General features: G+C 41.3%; 1 protein-coding gene across 1 annotated transcript; it reads right to left on the reverse strand.

Annotated features, from left to right (window-relative positions):
* Nucleotides 1-745: 745 nt before the first annotated feature.
* LOC143004914 (globoside alpha-1,3-N-acetylgalactosaminyltransferase 1-like) lies at nucleotides 746-6,576 on the reverse strand. Its single transcript, XM_076156090.1, has 9 exons — nucleotides 6,446-6,576; nucleotides 6,129-6,240; nucleotides 5,893-6,006; nucleotides 5,652-5,768; nucleotides 4,918-5,051; nucleotides 2,808-2,885; nucleotides 2,582-2,725; nucleotides 1,212-1,308; nucleotides 746-1,015 (listed from the first exon to the last, which is right to left on the reverse strand). The coding sequence occupies exons 1-9, from the start codon at nucleotides 6,574-6,576 to the stop codon at nucleotides 746-748; spliced, it is 1,197 nt and encodes a 398-aa protein (XP_076012205.1).
* Nucleotides 6,577-20,541: the final 13,965 nt, after the last annotated feature.

Raw genomic sequence — 20,541 nt, forward strand, 5'->3', positions numbered from 1 at the left:
AATATATAATAGTACACTTTTGCACTTCTGGTTGGAGCTAACTGCATTTCATTGGCTTGTACCTGTACTTGCTCATTGACAATAAAATTGAATCTTATCTAATCTAATTTTGAGTGTCATTCCTGTTTTATTTAAAACATTACTCACAATTCGAACATTTCTGAATGTACATTGTAATTTTAACAACAAGAGCAATTGAAATCAACGATGACCCTGTTTGATAGACGTGTTATCCTAAAGTGAACAAGACTGTTGAGAGGTACACATTTTTTGTGCGGAACCAGAGACTAGATAAGAATGTAGTAAGTCACAGAGTTTTGGCACGTAATTGCAACTTTGGACACACTCTTTAATAAGAGAACATAGTGTCTGTGGCACAAACAGCTCCACAATGAGAAAGAAGAGATAGGATAGGATGTTTATTGATCTCACAGATGAGAAATGCAGTTGTCACAGTAACAAAGGTACAGATGAAGAAATACAAAATAAATACACACAAGAAACAATATACACAAAATACACATATACACACTATACACCTTCTGTATATGTAAGGTAGAAAAAAGTAGAAAAAGAAAAAAAGACTAATATATTGTTACAATTATTATTATCATATACTATATTATATATATATACATATTGCACTGTCGAATAATATATTTATATATATATATATGCCGTACTTCCTCCCTGTATATATATATATATATATATAAAACTCATGCACACAGTTATGACCTGCTTTTTAGCGTTCAGTCCTACTCGATGGCTGCAGCAGTCTGCCACTGAAGGAGCTGGTTAGGGCTCCCACAGTTTCATGGGGGAGGTGAGGGGTGTTGTCCATGATGGAGGTCAGCATAGCTAACAGCCTTCTCTCCCCCACCACCCCAATGGAGTCCAGTGGGCCATCCAGGACAGAGCTGGCCCTCCTCACCAGCCTGTTCAGCCTCTTCCTGTCCCTCTCTGTACCTGCACAGCCCCAGCAGACCACTGCATAAGAAGCAGCAGTTTGCGGCTAATGACACTGCATCTGTGTGGAAGGGTCTCAGAGAAATCACCAACTACAAGCCTAAACCCGCTCAGCCTTTAAATGATGTGTGCCTTGCAAACAGGCTGAATGCGTTTTACTGTCGCTTTGATGGTCAAGCTGCCAGCCCTGACACCATCCCCCTTGACACCTACAGCCATCATCAGCCCCCGCTCCCTCCCACCTCCTCCTCCTCAACCTCAACCTCCACCTCCATCTTCACACATATGGTCTTAACAGAGGCCCCCTCTTCCCCCACCTCATCAACGACCCTCTCACTTCTAGAGAGGGACGTTAACAGGCTGTTCAAGAGTCAGAACACCCACAAAGTTGTCGGTCCGGACTCTGACTCACCCTCCACGCTGAAGCACTGCGCTGATCAGCTGTCTCCGGTGTTCACCGCCATCTTTAACACCTCACTGGAGACATGCCATGTACCAGCCTGCTTCAAAGCATCAATTATCATCCCCATCCCCAAGAGGCCAAGGACCACAGGACTAAACGACTACAGACCCGACTACTTACCCGACTACAGACCCGATGAAGTCCTTTGAGCGCCTGGTGCTCCCCCACCTGAAATCCCTCACCGACCCCTGCAGTTCGCCTACAGAGCCAACAGGTCTGTAGACGACGCCGTCATCATGGCCCTCCACTTCACTCTTCAGCACTGGGACGCCGCAGGAACCTACGCCAGGATCCTGTTTGTGTTCTTCAGCTCTGCCTTCAACAACATCGTCCCCTCACTGCTGTAGGACAAACTCTTCCAGCTTCACATGCCCGACTCCACCTGCAGGTCGATCACAGACCTCCTGACTGACAGGAAGCAGCACGTGAAGCTGGGGAAACATGTCTCAGACTCACGTACCATCAGCACTGGTTCCCCTCAGGGCTGCGTTCTTTCCCCTCTGCTCTGATCTGAAGACCCTCCTCTTCTTAATAAGCAGGGCGTTCAGATCAGGGGTCATCCATGGTTTATTGTGAGAGAAACAACTTGATGCAGTGGGTCAGACTGTCGATGTCCTCCCCATAGTATTTGCACAAGATGACCCAGTCGGTAGGTGTGTAAACAGGTCGGAGATGGACAAGGATGTGGTCTGAGTCTGGGGGAAGGGGTGAAGAGCTGTGTGTGTGCCTTTAGTGTTTGCATAGAAAATTGTTGGGAAGAGTTGAGGACAGGTGTGGTGAGGAAGAAGGGGTCTGGGTGGGATGTTTGCAGTTGGGACCAGACACAGTGCACTCAATGTGCACTCAAAAACAAATGTTGTTTAGTTTAGTAGTTTAAACTTAAGATCACTGCAATGACAGACAGTGGAGGAAGTACATGCACTGAAACAGACTACAAGGAATGACAAAGACAATGAGGTCTCTTGTAAGTTTTATGGTGAGATGTATGGAAAGACCATCATTTTGCTGCTGAATGCAAGAAAAATACAGAGGCACCCTTTTTTTGCAGAGGAGGACAGTGGTACTTCTGAGGACATTATGACCATAACAGCAGTAAATTATTAAGTAAACGTGAAAAACAAATGAAAACAGTTGCAGCCTTGATTTTACTGTCCGTGGTTGGGCCGGACATCTTTGTAGTTCTTAACCAACTGAGAAATCCTGATGACTCTGATGTCTGCTGGTTTCTCATCATAATTTGACCACAGATACTCTGGAGAAAGCACCTTGGTGGGTTTGTTGTACAAAAGGAACCTGGGTGACAAAGAGAAGGGCAGACACTGAGAGAAAATGACATGGAAAGCTTTGAACATGATAATAAACTAAGATATTTTACTTGTTTAGGTGACTCTCCTCCTGCCACACAGCCTCAATATTGTTCTTAGCATCCTCCTCTGACTGCTCATAACAATACCTGAGAAAAGAAAAGAGACAAAGAAGTGTGACTTCAATTGCCTAGAAAACGTTTGTAAAACTGGATCATCGGATTAGCATCGTGCCAGTAACTACAAACAACACAGACAACATGGATGCATGGATGTCCATTAGCTTTAATATATATTTATTCAAGTAAATGTTTATATTTATGTTTTATCCTCGTAGTCTCTGTGCTAATTCATATCTGAAATGAAGGCACAGTTTGCCACCTGCATTGCCCCAAATTGCTAGTACAACCTGGGTCATTTCTGATTGGTTTAAAGAGGGTCGCCACAAAACTGACACATCAAGTTCACTTTATTAGTCTTTGGAGGCACTATTGAGCATGTGAAAACTATCATGTAAGTCAGGGGTGTCAAAGTAAAATACACAGAGGGCCATAAAACTACATTTGCTACAAGTCGAGGGCCGGACTGGTTCAATGTTTATTAAAACATATTGAAATGATTGCACATAGCCTATTGAACCAAGACCTCACACAGTGTATATTATTGAATCATTTAATGAATCAAGCAATATTTTCTTATGGCTCTGTCAGTAATTTCAACAGAAACATTTTTCAACAGGCAAACAGCAACCAAGTAAATTTCCTTCAAAAACAAAATATGTTCCTTAACAAGATAACAAGATAAATGCAGAAATGAAATTGCATGCATTATGAACCCAAAATGCATTATTGTACTGCTCTATGATCCTCACCAATCACTGCTTTCAAATAGTAAAATGAGAAAATAGTAACAAATGTAAACATTTAACTGAATTAAAAACTGAAAATACGTTAACGCTCTGTGATGCTCACTTGTCTGAGGCTGAGCCTGAAACTTGGTGGTGTTTCATCTTTTGTACAATTTCATCAATGTTTGGGGTCAGGCTCTGAGTTGAGGAAATCCTCAGGATTGAATGAAGGTGTTCATCAGTTAGCCGGCTCCTATGTGATGTTTTGTTAAGCTTCATCAAAGAGAACAGTTGTTCACACAGGTATGTGCTGCCAAACATAGAGAGCGTCTGAGCCGCTTGGATGCGCAGCTGGGGCGTTGTGTCGGGGATGAAACATGCAAACTCAGCAGCGCCCACTCTCTCATATTTTTCCTTCAGTGCGTCATCACACTGGAGCTCAATCAACTCCATTTGTAGGTTTGGTGGTGCGCTTTCCATGTCAACTGCAAAAGGATTGCTGAGCAGTTCAAACCTACTTTTTTGGGCTTCAAAGTCAGCAAATCGGCGTCGGAAGTCGGCGGCAAGTACGCTGAGTTTATCAGCAAACTGTGCACTCGGGAAAACAGCGGTTGAGAGCTTCTCTTTCATGGTCTGGCAGCTCGGAAAGTGGCTCAAGTTTTCTTTCCGCATCTGCGTCTCCCACAGACTCAGCTTGAGTTTAAACGCCCTCACTGTACTGAACATGTCAGAGATGATGCGCCCCCGTCCCTGCAGCTGCAGGTTCATTACATTAAGATGGCTCGTGATGTCGCACAGAAACGCCACTTCACACTGGAACTTCTCATCTCGGAGCGCTGTAGTGTCTTTCCCTTTGCTTTCCATGAACTGACAGATCGCTCGCGGTGCATTGTGGGGAATGTAGTGTTACGCTGGTGCGTGCAAAACACCAGCGGGCAGCCGCGGGCCGGTTCTAATAGTAATTAAATATCATCCCGGGGGCCATAGATAATTCATTTGCGGGCCGGATCTGGCCCGCGGGCCTTGAGTTTGACATATGTGATGTAAGTGATAAGTGATAGTGGTCAAGGGACATGTGCAAAGTCATAGAAACCCTTACGACTTTGAAAGCTAAAGCATCTCATCATATGTCAGTGAATTCAATGCTCCAGTCTTCTAGTGGCTTCAGTTTTCAAACTTCTACACTTGAGCACCAACAGGAACTTTTTTGACATGTTCAATACTTATCAATCATCAACCCAACCTTGCTCTTTCTTATCTTTACTGTCTGTTCCCACTCTTCGGGTAAAATAGATTCAAGATGATTGCCTAGGATTTTTTTCTTTGATAATTACTTGACGAGCTTGTACATGTCCTCGACGTATCCGCCCCAGACTGCTGCCGTGTCGTAGTAGTCCCCTTCACCAGGAGGGATGTAAGCCCTGGACTTTGGCCGACGCTCATATGGAAAAGCCTCCCTTGAAGTGTTCTAGGGAAAAGATACCAATAGAAACTCAATATTAAATAAAAAGTGACTTGATAACTGAGAGCACAAATTGCTGCTAGTCTGGAAAATAAGGTAGCATAGAGCAGTGTTTGTCAACCGGTGTGCCACAGCACACTAGTGTGCCATGAGAGATCGTCAGGTGTGCCGTGGGAAATTATCCAACTTCACTTAATTAGTCCACGAGCCGGGCCGGGCGGGCCAGACCGGCAGATTGAGCCAGACAGACCAGCAGATCGCAAATTTCGAAGTGCAAAAATTCATGTAATGTAAAAAAGGTGCCTTGGCTGAAAAAAGGTTGAAAAACACTGGCATAGAGTACCACAGTTTTAAAGTATTAGACATTGGTTCTGCTTCCTGAAGGCAAAAATATATTTATCCTATTGGATTAAAGTCATAACAATGCAATGTGATTCGTATCTCTATAGGAGTTGTAGAGAGAAGTAATAGAATGTCAACACAATACACTGAAAGCGATCCTTTAGTGGCAATCATCATCATCATCATGAAATACAATACGTAAGACTAAATAGCTTTCACAATGTTATGAACGAAAGATGACTTGTGTAGGAAATGGAGTCAAACTTTGTAGTATCCACGGTGAAGCACAGCAGACAGCCGGCTGAGGGACTCGGCGCCCACATGGTTGTAGAAGATGCTGTCGATGTCCATCATGAAAAGATAGTCTGATTTGCTACGAATCTGAAATTATAAATAAATAAATAAATAAATAATAATAATCTTGACTTTTTCCTTTATTTTACTTCCTTACCACTATTTTTTATGTTCTCTATATTAGAGTTTCATTCTGTCTTGTCTCACTTACCTGTTTGTCAATGGCAAAGGTGGCCCATTTCATCCTGCCAAGCACTACATCCTGCCAACGGTTTGCACTTGGGACATTGATGACTGAGATTGCCCCTCCTTCACCAAGATCAATCTGAGTGAAAGAACAAAACACAAATAAGCAACAAATAAATAAATGGAACATATCAAGATAAGGACTTGATATAAGAGCACAAGAATAAATTAAAGTCAAAGAATTTTGCAATAAATACTAACCTCTTTTGGAACATCTTGCTCATTGTCTGTGAAAATGTAGTAAGTGACCCTGAAGTCAACCAGAAAGTGCTTTTCACCTGACTCAAGGAAGCCCTTCAGGAAGCGGGTGTACCTGGTACAGATGGAGTATCAGATATATATCAGATTGTACATAATTAGTTGCACTTGTGTTAAATAAAACAACAACAACAAAAGATCTCCAAATGCTCTGTCAAGCAGACTATATTTCAGAGAGATTCCACTTTGAGGAGCATAGAGAGCGAAGAGGAGTCTACTTCAGAAACATCCAATGAGATGAGATGGTGCAGTGTACCTACTTGCCAACTGCAAACACCACGACAGCAATTCTTGGCTCCATTCTTTTGTAAATTGCATCAATAACAATTGGATCGAAGGTTCCTTCCCAAACCAGTGGAACGTTCCAGTTTGTCACAGAGTTCACATCCATACGTCTGAGGAGAGCAAACGGGGAATAGATTCAATCATTTACCCTATAATTAAATTGCCTTGTTGTTCACTTTAAACTGGTGTGTTTTAGGTCAGTCATTCACTTATATTACAACAATTATTTTGTTGTGCAGCTGGAAGCTGGGAGGAATGATGCAGCGACGGTTGTGTTTCAGCACATTCGGTGCCACATGGCAACTTGATGATATTTCTGCCATAAATTTGTGCTTTTGTATTTCTGCTTGATCAAATCACATCTTATCGCAAACACAAAGACAGATTTTTGTGTCCTTAATTGGACAGTTTTAGATGTCCACCAAAATACAGGTTTTACTGTGAGCGAGAAGGGGTCAAATGTGTCAGATTAAAAGGCCATTTTTACTAGTAATCTATTCAACTGACAATAATTATTGACATGCACTCTTTTAAACCTGCAGTAAGAGTAGTTGCCCACCAGTAAATAAGCAATTAATGCAATGCATAAATATTATACAGTAAACAAATCAATTAATTAAAGTTTTTAGAGTATCTTACCCTTTCTGTGTGCTTGGTTGGGCATATTTTAGTCTGGAGAAAAAAAGGGCAAAGTTGAGTCTATTAAAATTTCAAAGAGTTTGATAAGTTATCGGGGTACAGCATATCTATCTACATATCTAGGAAGCTTGTACACTTTTGGAAGTCACGCCAGTGACTCTGTCTCCTATCTCCTGTCAAGACATTGGATAGGATTACGTTGGATTGCACAAGTGTAACTGTAGGAGCCATTTTGCCATTTATCATAAGTTGTTCTAATCATTGTCTTTATTTCCATGTTCTGAGAATGTGTGCCCTCTACAGGTCATACGGCCATTAAATAGGAGAGTGACCAGTAGGAGGCGTGGTTGACTGGGAGCACACAGCTTTTGACCTTGCTGGCTTGCTGTAGGCTGAGGATAGACTTAGGAACCTGCTCCCGATCATAATTCAAGTTTCAGTCTTTATTGATCTAAGTTATGTATGCAAACCCTATAGGACCTACTTATTAATAAACCAACATTATTATTTGAACTTTGCCTGGACCTCTTTGGATTTCCTTTCTTGCAATTCAACAAGCGTCGAAGAACCACCAACAATGTGACCAACAAAGGGACAGCCTTTTTTGTATAAACGGTCACTACAGTAACTAAGAAACTGGCATGTTGAGTGGCATGTTGACTCACTCATGTTGACCCACTCATTCTCCGCACTTCTCTGTTTCTGAATCCCTGCAGTTACACGTCCTGCCAACAAAGCTCTGCACTGCCTGGCCCCATGGTGCCAAGGACCTGTGAGTATTTGCATCACTTCCTCGCAGGATGTCTTCATCCCCTTCCTGCACTTCTGGTTTTGCTTGCAAACCTGAACTTTTACAATTGATTCCCACCCAGCCCCTTGGACGTTAACCTGTTTCTGAAAGCCATGCCAACTCATCTTGACTCCAGTTGATTGCCACCCCTGATTCAGGTGTAGTTCTTCCCTCTTCCAGCCTTCAGCCCTCCTCTTGAAGGCTGTCTGAGTTCTGTTTTGGGGTCCTTACCTGAGTCGTTACAATAGCTTAGCATAAACAAAGAAAAAATGGAAAACGTCTCTAGTAAAACAACTCTGAACAATGGTGAGACATTTACACTTGTAAATGCTATAAAAAATTATTCTTACCCAGTTTTCATTATTAGTTCACCAATCCCCCATGAGTAACTAGGCATGCAATCAGCGGCTTCATTTGTGGTAACTTCGTTTGTGGCGACATTTTGCTTTGTTTCAAGTCTTTGGCAAAATCTTTAAACACACAAATACAGAAGTCTTACTTCACATTCTCAAATAAACTTCTGACCACATCTTGGTTGAAATTAGTCAATTTAGAACTGACTTTTCTTTTAAAATGAAATGCACTAAAAAGCTGGAGGGCATTGTGTGTGTAATAGTATTCATTATTGTTTTGAGCTCAAGGTTGCAATAATTTAAAAGGTGAAAAACTTAATATGTGTGTGTGCGTGTGTGTCAAACCTTACATTTCGGATGAGTGCATGTAACCTGAGTAGAAATAGATGACCCTGTAGTTTACCAGAGAAAAAACAGAGAACGGTTACCAGGGCATCATTAAAAGTGGTTTCATCTGCAAATCAATGAACACATACACAGATGTACTTTCACACACATACTGTTTACCTAACAATTCAGCTTGTGATGTTGGAACCCACATTGTGACCTCAGCCAAATGTTTCCGTCTTCCCACTGTTACACAATTCATGGTCAAATATTTGACGGTCAACCCAACTGTACAGGTAAGGTCCTTCTGCACAAACAGTCTGGTATCACATATCATATCCTTGTTCATATCCTTGTTCATATCCATCTTGTTTTTTTCACTATTTATTTTTTTCTCCCCCTCTCTGTCCCCTCTAAAAACTTCCCAAAATGTTTCATAGCTGAATATAAGGGGGATAAGGTAAAAAGGAAGAAACCTCAGGAGAGGCAATTCCATGAGACATTCCCTCTCCACGAATGGCTGGGTGTGCAATAGGAACTTCCAGTGGGATTATCCAGAGGTGCAAAGGCATGCAGGGCAAAACATATGAAGTCATGGATTGAGGAATAGAGAATGCAGGACAGGGATGAGGGAGGGAGAGAGACAGGGAGTGAGAGAAAGAGAGAGGATGACAAGAAAGGTTAAGCACACTATTGAAGCAAACCTCTGACATGACAGTGTACATGCAGTTATAGGACATTTTGGAGATCTTTGTGATACAGAAAGAGGGTGTTGAGATAGAACAACCACTCCCTGTCATAAGAGTAATATTGCCTGTAGTAAAATCTGTAGTGCCCTGCTCTTTTTTGATACAGATCAGCTATAAAACCTTGCCCTTTAACAAAATTCTGTTAAGCCCGTAGTACAGGGGTTGGCAAACTTTTTGATTCGCGACGCAACGCACATTTCAGCAGCAAAGCAATTCAAAGTGCTTTACAATAAAATAAAATAAAAGCATCAGAAAAAGAAAAGGACAGTTAGATACAAGAAAAACAGAAAAATGTAAAGAAAATTAGAACTAAAAAGGACATTTACAAAAAGGTAAAGGATAAAATAAAGAAAAATTGTTTCCCCCGTAGTTGTTTAACTCAGATTTATGTCTCCGTTTCTATTAGTTTGCCCCGGAATAAAACAGGTGAGTTCTATTTTATTACCTTTTGAATAAATTGCCCTGTCCAACAGAGATTCTCACTTATTTCTGAACCGGTTACCTTGTCCGACAAGGATTTTTCTTTTTGAGTATGCCCTGTCCAACAAGGATTACCACAGGTTGCCTTGTCCCACAAGGAATTACCTTTTGAATAAATTGCCCTGTCCAACAGGGATTATCACTTATTCCAGAACCTGTTACCTTGTGTGACGGAGCGGCACTGTGCCAGCGCGGCCCCGACAATGACTCTGGTCAGCGCACACACGCACTTTCGCCCTCCCTCCTATCCGTTCTCCCTCAGTTTGAATAACCCCGTTACAATTTCACAGCAACCAAAGCGGCACACTGGTGATCGCAACCTACATTTACGCACCATGCGGCTTGAGATGCGCTGCGCGCTCGCTCCGCGATGTCCCAGCCGGAGTGGGTTGGCCAACCAGAGGCGTCACATTTGCTTGGTTTAAATGGAATGGTTTCACGCCCTTGCACGGTGACGTGAAAGGGAATTATTTGTTTTTGTTTGCGGAATCCATTCTTTGAGTTACAAATGACCTGCGTTTCATTTCTGTAGAATGAGATATAGTAGGGATAATTTGTGTAATTTATATTTGAGGTGAAGGTAACTGTGACTGCTGTTTTTGTGAGTAGAAATTGGGTTAATTGATTTAGGAAATTGTTTAAAGCCTAGTGGGAGGGGCTATGGAAATAAAAGGAGACTGCCTCAGCCTGGGAGCGGGCAGTCGTGGTTGGGTTACACCGAAGGTAACAGTGACGTGCTTTATAATGAGTCAAGTTTAGTTTTTGGGAAACATTGGAAACCTGTTAGAGTTATTGAGGAACTCCTTTTTTCTTTTCCTTAGAGTGTGAAACCTGTTTTGTAAGGTAATTTTTGTTTGGCAGTCCTGTGCATTTTTCTTTTGTATCTTTTGCACCTTGGAGGCCGAAATAAAAGAACCACAACGCTATCTTCCGACTACGCCTGGTGTTTTGTGGAGGTTAGAGGTAGAACCCCGCGACACCTTGTCCAACAATGATTTCTCTTTTATTACCACTTATTCCAGAACCAGTTACCTTGTCCAACAAGGATTTTTCTTTTTGTGTAAGCCACCGAGTTCGACAATGCATGACAATTGAGAAGCCTCAGGAGTAGGATTTCTATTTTATCTCTATTTTGAATAAGATGGAATACCTTATCTCGCAAAGGTTTTCCACTTATTTCTGGATAAACTTCCCCCTGAAGAGGCCACCGGGTTCTAAGCTACAACAGAATAAAACAGGTAATTAAATTAAGGTAAAAGAAATAATAGTAATAAATAAAAGCATTAAAAAATAATAAATAAATATATATATGATAAAAATTTAAATAAACATCAAAATTAAAGCATATTAAAGCAAGCTAAAACTGAATAAAGCAGGTGGTTACAGTAGGTTACCGTGCAGTGAAAGAGGATTTTGCTTAATTAAAGGCAGCAGCTAACAGAAAAGTCTTCAGACTTGATTTAAAAGATGTGAGCGTTGCAGCTAACCTACAGTTTTCTGGGAGTTTGTTCCAGATATGTGGGGCATAAAAACTGAATGCTGCTTCTCCATGTTTACTTTTGACTCTGGGGACAGAAAGCAGACTCGAACCTGACAATCTATAATAATAATTTAGTAACTAATGAAATAGAGTAATATCATTGAATCAAGGAATATCAAGGAATATCAAACATAAAATTGAATAAGAAACCTAAAAACAGAAATGAATGAAATTTAACAAACTTGTTGGAAAGTCTTACCCCAGAATGAAGAGAAGGGAAGAAAAAATACCAAAAATCTGCTTCCTTGGACCACAGAACGACATATCAACACTTATCACACTAAAGCACAAAACAGTGCGTTTATTCTACGAATTCCAATTCCTACTAATTAATCGAAGTAAAAAAGCCTGTGTGAAATGCTCAGTGGCTATGCCATATAGTTCTACAGCTCTACTGAGGGAAATGTTAGAAAGAGTGAGAGAGAGAGGAGGGGGGAGAGAGGAGGGTGGAGAGAGGGAGGGAGGGAGAGAGAGAGAGAGAGGGGGAGAGGGAGAGAGGGAGAGAGAGAGAGAGAGGGAGAGAGAGAGAGAAAAAAAGACTTGATAATGTGACTCACCTTATGATGTACAGTACATAAAAAAATGCAAACCAGGAAGCAGGATAAAGGAAACGGATTGTGCAGCTTTGCTTTTAGCTTCAGTGATTTTTTTGTGGCGATTTCTTCAGATACATCCCTGAGTTTGTCATGTAGGCTAGTACAAATCGCATCATAGGTTGTGATAGAGAGAGAGAAAGATAGGGGAGAAATAAACAGGAAAGGAAAGAACCAGAGAGAGGACATCCCACCCTGAAACCCCACCCAACCCCACAGTCACACAACCCCGCATTCACACAAACCCGTCCTGGACTGCCTGAAATGCAAAATAAAATGATAAAATAAAATAAAAAGGAGCTGATCTGTGTTCTGGTAATCAGTCACTGGTCTGGCATAGCCTGTAGATCTGTGAAATAGGAGAGGAAAGGTTGCCATCTCTGATAGAACTTATCAGTGTGGTTCCTCATAGTGCATTTGATTTTCTCGAGTCTAAGAAAGTACATTGTATCCTTAAGCCATTGCGAAATAGAGGGAGGGGTGAGGGATTTCCAATGTAGGAGCAGGCGTCGTCTGGCAAGCAAAGAGGTGAACATGATGATTTCCATTTGTGGGGTGTTAAAACGGTGTAGGTCATACGGAGTACCAAATATGGCAATATAAGGGGAGGGTTGAATTTGTATATATGGCCATCTTCGGTACTCCGTATGACCTACACCGTTTTAACACCCCACAAAAGGAAATCATCATGTTCACCTCTTTGCTTGCCAGGTGACGCTTACTCCTCCCTCACCCCTCCCTCTATTTCGCAATGGCTTAAGGATACAATGTACTTCCTTAGACTCGAGAAGGAATAGAGGAAGAGATTGAAACAGGTAAAGGAATCTGGGTAGAACATTCATTTTGATCACGTTTATTTTCCCAATTAAGGAGAGCGGTAAACTGTTCCATCTAAGAAAGTCAGTTTTCAGGGTTGTAGTGAGCGCGGTATAGTTGGCAGGCAGGAGGTTAGAGAACGAAGGGGTGACATTGATGCCGAGATACTTAAACCCCGAGCTACTGAGGTTAAAGGGGCGGTCTGTTTGGCGGAATTGCAAACTTATTAATGGGTTAACATTCGCTCTTAGAAATGTTGACTTTGTAGCCAGAGAAACTGCTGAATGCGTCAAGGATCGACAGGACAGCTGGAAACTAGATATGGGGTCAGTTCGGTAGAGCAACAAGTCATCCGCATATAGCGATAGTCTGTGTTGATACCATTACGGATAACACCTTTAAAGAGAGTGGAAGACTGTAATGAGATGGCCAATGGTTCGATTTCCAGGGCAAAGAGGAGTGGAAATAGGAGGCAGCCCTGGCGGGTCCCCGTTGTAGTGTGAAGTAGTCTGAACGAATATTGTTTGTGTGGACACTGGCCTGTGGTGATGAGTATAATAATCTGATCCAGCTGCTGAATTTGTTTCCGAAGCCAAATTGCTTCAGTACTGCAAATAAGTATTCCCATTCTACCCTGTCAAAGGATTTTTCAGCGTCCAGGGAGATTACAATCTCTGGTGAAGTAACCGAGTGAGAGGAGTCGAAAATTTATTAAGAAAGGTGCAAGTGTTAAAAAATAATTGTCGCCTTTAATAAAGCCATTAAAGGCGATGGTTTTGGCCAAGATCTTAACATCAGCGTTTAAAAGGGATAGGGGTCTATAGGAGGCACAGTTTGCCACCTGCATTGCCCCAAATTGCAAGTACAACCTGGGTCATTTCTGATTGGTTTAAAGAGGGTCGCCACAAAACTGACACATCAAGTTCACTTTATTAGTCTTTGGAGGCACTATTGAGCATGTGAAAACTATCATGTAAGTGATAAGTGATAGATTATTGCCTAGGATTTTTTTCTTTGATAATTACTTGACGAGCTTGAACATGTCCTCGACGTATCCGCCCCTGGTGTGTTTTAGGTCAGTCATTCACTTATATTACAGCAATTCTTTTGTTGTGCAGCTGGAAGCTGGGTGGAATGATGCAGCAACGGTTGTGTTTCAGCACATTCGGTGCCACATGGCAACTTGATGATATTCCTGCCATAAATTTGTGCTTTTGTATTTCTGCTTGATCAAATCACATCTTATCGCAAACACAAAGACAGATTTTTGTGTCCTTAATTGGACAGTTTTAGATGTCCACCAAAATACAGGTTTTACTGTGAGCGAGAAGGGGTCAAATGTGTCAGATTAAAAGGCCATTTTTACTAGTAATCTGTTCAACTGACAATAATTATTGACATGCACTCTTTTAAACCTGCAGTAAGAGTAGTTGCCCACCAGTAAATAAGCAATTAATGCAATGCAAAAAACTATACAGTAAACAAATCAATTAATTCAAGTTTTTAGAGTATTTTACCCTTTCTGTGTGCTTGGTTGGGCATATTTTAGTCTGGAGAGAAAAAGGGCAAAGTTGAGTCTATTAAAATTTCAAAGAGTTTGATAAGTTATCGGGGTACAGTATATCTATCTACATATCTAGGAAGCTTGTACACTTTTGGGAACACGCCAGTGACTCTGTCTCCTATCTCCTGTCAAGACGTTGGATAGGATTGCGTTGGATTGCACAAGTGTAACTGTAGGAGCCATTTTGCCATTTATCATAAGTTGTTCTTATCATTGTCTTTATTTCCATGTTCTGAGAATTTGTGCCCTCTACAGGTCATACGGCCATTAAATAGGAGAGTGACCAGTAGGAGGCGTGGCTGACTGGGAGCACACAGCTTTTGACCTTGCTGGCTTGCTGTAGGCTGAGGATAGACTTAGGGAGCTGCTCCCGATCATAATTCAAGTTTCAGTCTTTATTGATCTAAGTTATGTATGCAAACCCTATAGGACCTACTTATTAATAAACCAACATTATTATTTGAACTTTGCCTGGACCTCTTTGGATTTCCTTTCTTGCAATTCAACAAGCGTCGAAGAACCACCAACAATGTGACCAACAAAGGGACAGCCTTTTTTGTATAAACGGTCACTACAGTAACTAAGAAACTGGCATGTTGAGTGGCATGTTGACTCACTCATGTTGACCCACTCATTCTCCGCACTTCTCTGTTTCTGAATCCCTGCAGTTACACGTCCTGCCAACAAAGCTCTGCACTGCCTGGCCCCATGGTGCCAAGGACCTGTGAGTATTTGCATCACTTCCTTGCAGGATGTCTTCATCCCCTTCCTGCACTTCTGGTTTTGCTTGCAAACCTGAACTTTTACAATTGACTGTTTCTGAAAGCCATGCCAACTCATCTTGACTCCAGTTGATTGCCACCCCTGATTCAGGGGGGGGGGGGGATAAGGTAAAAAGGAAGAAACCTCAGGAGAGGCAATTCCATGAGACATTCCCTCTCCACGAATGGCTGGGTGTGCAATAGGAACTTCCAGTGGGATCATCCAGAGGTGCAAAGGCATGCAGGGCAAAACATATGAAGTCATGGATTGAGGAATAGAGCATGCAGGACAGGGATGAGGGAGGGAGAGAGAGAGGGAGTGAGAGAAAGAGAGAAGGATGACAAGAAAGGTTAAGCACACTATTGAAGCAAACCTCTGACATGACAGTGTACATGCAGTTATAGGACATTTTGGAGATCTTTGTGATACAGAAAGAGGGTGTTGAGATAGAACAACCACTCCCTGTCATAAGAGTTATATTGCCTGTAGTAAAATCTGTAGTGCCCTGCTCTTTTTTGATACAGATCAACTATAAAACCTTGCCCTTTAACAAAATTCTGTTAAGCCCGTAGTACAGGGGTGGGCAAACTTTTTGATTTGCGACGCAACGCAAGCAATTTTATTTATATAGCACATTTCAGCAGCAAAGCAATTCAAAGTGCTTTACAATAAAATAAAATAAAAGCATCAGAAAAAGAAAAGGACAGTTATATACAAGAAAAACAGAAAAATGTAAAGAAAATTAAAACTAAAAAGGACATTTACAAAAAGGTAAAGGATAAAATAAAGAAAAATAGTTTCCCCCGTAGTTGTTTTACTCAGATTTATGTCTCCTTTTCTATTAGTTTGCCCCGGAATAAAACATTTTATTACCTTTTGAATAAATTGCCCTGTCCAACAGGGATTCTCACTTATTTCTGAACCGGTTACCTTGTCCGACAAGGATTTTTCTTTTTGAGTATGCCCTGTCCAACAAGGATTACCACAGGTTGCCTTGTCCCACAAGGAATTACCTTTTGAATAAATTGCCCTGTCCAACAGGGATTATCACTTATTCCAGAACCTGTTACCTTGTCCAACAAGGATTTCTCTTTTATTACCACTTATTCCAGAACCAGTTACCTTGTCCAACAAGGATTTTTCTTTTTGTGTAAGCCACCGAGTTCGACAATGCCTGACAATTGAGAAGACTCAGGAGTAGGATTTCTATTTTATCTCTATTTTGAATAAGATGGAATACCTTATCTCGCAAAGGTTTTCCACTTATTTCTAACTTCCCCCTGAAGAGGCCACCGGGTTCTAAGCTAAAACAGAATAAAACAGGTAATTAAATTAAGGTAAAAGAAATAATGGTAATAAATAAAAGCATTAAAAAATAATAAATAAATATATATATGAAAAAAATAAAAATTTAAATAAACATCAAAATTAAAGCATATTAAAGCAAGCTAAAACTGAATAAAGCAGGTGGTTACAGTAGGTTACCGTGCAGTGAAAGAGGATTTTGCTTAATTAAAGGCAGCAGCTAACAGAAAAGTCTTCAGACTTGATTTAAAAGATGTGAGCGTTGCAGCTAACCTACAGTTTTCTGGGAGTTTGTTCCAGATATGTGGGGCATAAAAACTGAATGCTGCTTCTCCATGTTTACTTTTGACTCTGGGGACAGAAAGCAGACCCGAACCCGACGATCTGAGAGGTCTGGATGGTTCATAATCTAGCAGGAGATCAGACACGTATTTTGGCCTTAAACCATTCAGTGATTTGTAAACCAGCAGCAGTATTTTGAAGTCAATTCTTTGGCGGACAGGAAGCCAGTGACCTTAGAACTGGAGTGATGTGATCCACTCTCTTGGTCTTAGTGAGGACTCGAGCAGCAGCGCAGACGCTTTTATCCAAAGCGACTTACATTACATTACCACCCATTATAGAGGGGGGAGCAGTTGGGGGTTCGGTGCCTTGCTCAGGGGCACCTCGGCAGGGACTCGAACTGGCGACCCTCCGGTTCCCAATCGGAAGCTCTACCGACTGAGCTACTGCCTACTCATGAACGGGAGGTTTGATATGGGCCTGTAATTGTTCATCAACGACTTGTCTACATTATTCTTTTTTAAGAGTGGCTTGATGACTGCAGTCTTCAGGGCCTGTGGGCCATTTTTGAAAAAGCCTGTTGGTATATTTCCAAATAGCAGGAGGAGGATTTCAGACGTTGAGATAGAGATATACTTTTTATTGTCATATTACATGCAATTCACAATCAAATCACACACAATTGAAATTTGTCTTGCACCCCCTCTTACATATCACACACACAAAGACATGCATTACAGAGGGGGTGCACGGCAGCCATTATACAGCACCCATGGAGCAGTTGGGGGTTCGGTGCCTTGCTCATTGCTCATATAGATTACCAGAGGAAAACCAGAGAATGGTTACCAGGGCATCAGTAAAAGTTTCATCTGCAAATCAATGAACACATACACAGATGTACTTTCACACACATACTGTTTACCTTTTCAGCATGTGATGTTTGAACCCACATTGTCACCTCAGCCAAATGTCTCCTTCTTCCCACTGTTACACAATTACTGGTCAAATATTTGACAGTCAACCCAACTGTACAGGTAAGGTCCTTCTGCACAAACAGTCTGGTATCACATATCATATCCTTGTTCATATCCTTGTTCATATCCATCTTTATTTCTCTTTTTATTTTTTCTCCCCCTCTCTGTCCCCTCTAAAAACTTTCCAGAATATTTCATAGCTGCATGCATGAAGTCATGTAAAATGCTTTCATCAATAAACATATTCAGCAAAAAAAAGAAATAATGCCAGACCAGTGACTGATTACCAGAGCACCGAACAGTTCCTTTTTATTTTTTTCATCTTATTTTACATCCCAGGCGGGCAGGACGGGGTTGTATGGATTTTTTTTTTGCAATTTGTTTTTATTGAAGCAAACATTGTACATGACATTGTGCATGGGAAAGAGGAGAGAGAGAGATAGAGAGAAAGAAGGGAGGTTGTATTATCACTACTATTGTTGTTGTTAAAACTTTATACAAAGACCCTGAGGTAGACTACAAGTAGATTGGAATTGCAATGATGTCATAGGGTAAATACAGTTTTTACAGGATGATGTCAAACAGCAATGTAGGCTAGCACAAATTGCATCATAGGTTGTGATAGAGAGAGAGAGAGAGAAGAAAGAAACCAAGAGAGGACATCCCACCCAGAAACCCCACCCAACACAACCCCGTCCTGGCCTGCCTGGGATGTAAAATAAAATGAAAAAATAAAAAGGAACTGTTGGGTGTTCTGGTAATCAGTCACTGGTCTGGCATAGCCTGTAAATCTGTGAAGTAAGTGAGAAACAGTTGCCATCTCTGATAGAATTTATTAGTGTGGCCCCTCACAGTGTACTTGATTTTCTTGAGTTTAAGAAAATACATTTTATCTTTCAGCCATTGCGAAAAAGAGGGAGGGATTTCCAATGCAGGAGCAGGCATCGTCTAGTGAGCAAAGAGGTGAACATGATCATTTCCCTTTGTGGGGTGTTAAATTGGCGTAGGTCATATTTATGGAGTACTGAAGATGGCAATATGAGGGGAGAGTTGAACTTGCATTCCCAATATGTTGGACAGTGGGTTGAAGTAACCCGCCCAGTAGTTGAGGAGCCTGGGGCAGAGAAAAAACATGTGGCTTAGGTTACAGTGAGGCATCGAACATCTATTACATTTGTCATCTACGTCTGTGTACATTTTGGCCAATCTGGATTAAGAAAAATGGAACCTGTGTACGACCTTGAACTGGATGAGAGCGAGACGACCACAGGATGAGGCAGTGTGTAGATTGCGTATGACTTCGTCCCACCAGTCTATGTCTAGATTGAGTTCAAGCTCAGTCTCCCAGGTAGCCAGTGTTTTCGAATTAGAAACGTCCCCAAGGTCCAGAATACGGCTGTAAATCTCAGAGATGGTCCCACTTGGCGAAGTCTTGAACATTACCAGGTCGTGGACGGGGTTGTATGGATGCGGGGTTGTGTGGCTGCGGGGTTGGGATGTACTCTTTGTTTTTTTGTTTCTCTCTTCTCTCCTTCTCTGAACCACAGCCTATGATGCGATTTGTACTACCCTACATTGCTGTTTGACATCCTCCTGTAAACACTGTATCACTATGAGATCATTGCAATTTCAATCTACCGTACTTGTATTCTACCTCAGGGTCTACGTATAAAGTTTAACAACAACAATACCATTAATAATACAACCTTCCTTCTTTCTCTCTCTTTCCTCTTCCCCCTGTTTCTGTATAAAAAATTATCTCTAAAATATCCCACAATTGTATGCGCAATGTCATGTAAAATGTTTGCTTCAATAAAAACAAATAGACAAAAATAATAATAATAATAAATGATAATAATATAGTAACGATTGAAATAAGTAATATCATTGAATTAAGGAATATCAAACATAAGTACTTAAAAATTGTATAAGAATCCTAAAAACAGAAATGAATGAAATTGAACAAACTTGTTGGAAAGTCTTACCCAAGAATGAAGAGAAAAAATACCAAAATCTGCTTCCTTGGACCACAGAGCGACATATCAACACTTATCACACTAAACACAACACTGTGCGTTTTTTCCACAAATTCCGATTCCTACTAATTAATCGAAGTAAAAAAGCCTGTGTTAAATGCTCAGCAGCTCTGCCATAAAGTTGTACAGCTCTAATGAGGGAAATGTTAGAAAGAGTGAGAGAGAGAGGAGGGGGAGAGAGGGAGGGGAGAGAGAGAGAGAGAGAGAGAGAGAGAGAGAGAGAGAGAGAGAGAGAGAGAGAGAGAGAAAGACTTGATAATGTGACATCACCTACACCTCACATTAGGATGTACAGTACATAAAAATATGCAACCTAGGAAGTGGGATAAAGGAAACGGATTGTGCTTTTAGCTTCAGTGATTATTTTGCAGCAATTTCTTTCCAGATACTACATCCTTGAGTTTGTTTTCTTCATCTTAGAAGAAAGAGATGAACAGGTGTGTTGAGTGAGCTTCTATTTGCCACTTTTGGGTATATATCCCCCCCCCCCCCCCCCCCCGTGGCGCCACTGACAGAGAGAAGGGAAGTAACGAAAAAAGAAAGAGAAAGGGGAAAGTGGAATGGAGACCTCGGAAATGTTGATACAAGTGGGCAAAATGCACAAGGAGACGAGGAGACGGTGACTTGAGCTTACGACTTATACAGTCAACTTGTGTTTAGTGTTGTTGCTGATGAATAATAATGCCATGGTTGAGAGAAGAGGCAGAGAAAAGTTACATCTTTGTAATAGTGATTCGGGGATCCTTGGAGTCTTCTCACCCCAAATGAAGGCACTAATCGTCGACACGCAAACGGTACAGTACGTGTCACATTGATGCCGAGATACTTCAACCCTGAGCGAGAAGTTTCAGCTTATGTTGT

This window comes from Genypterus blacodes, unplaced genomic scaffold (genome assembly GCF_046128005.1).
Source record: "Genypterus blacodes isolate CSIRO-AG114 ecotype Tasmania unplaced genomic scaffold, CSIRO-AGI_Gbla_v1 ptg000067l_1, whole genome shotgun sequence".
Classification (NCBI taxonomy): domain Eukaryota; kingdom Metazoa; phylum Chordata; class Actinopteri; order Ophidiiformes; family Ophidiidae; genus Genypterus; species Genypterus blacodes.

Coding starts and splice junctions, on each gene's coding strand:
- LOC143004914 (XM_076156090.1), bottom strand. CDS start 6,576: ATGGATGTGAACTCTGTGACAAACTGGAACGTTCCACTGGTTTGGGAA. Junction 6,007..6,128: donor AGCAAGATGTTCCAAAAGAG/GTTAGTATTTAT, acceptor TCTTTCACTCAG/ATTGATCTTGGTGAAGGAGG. Junction 5,052..5,651: donor TTCACCGTGGATACTACAAA/GTTTGACTCCAT, acceptor TCTTTTCCCTAG/AACACTTCAAGGGAGGCTTT.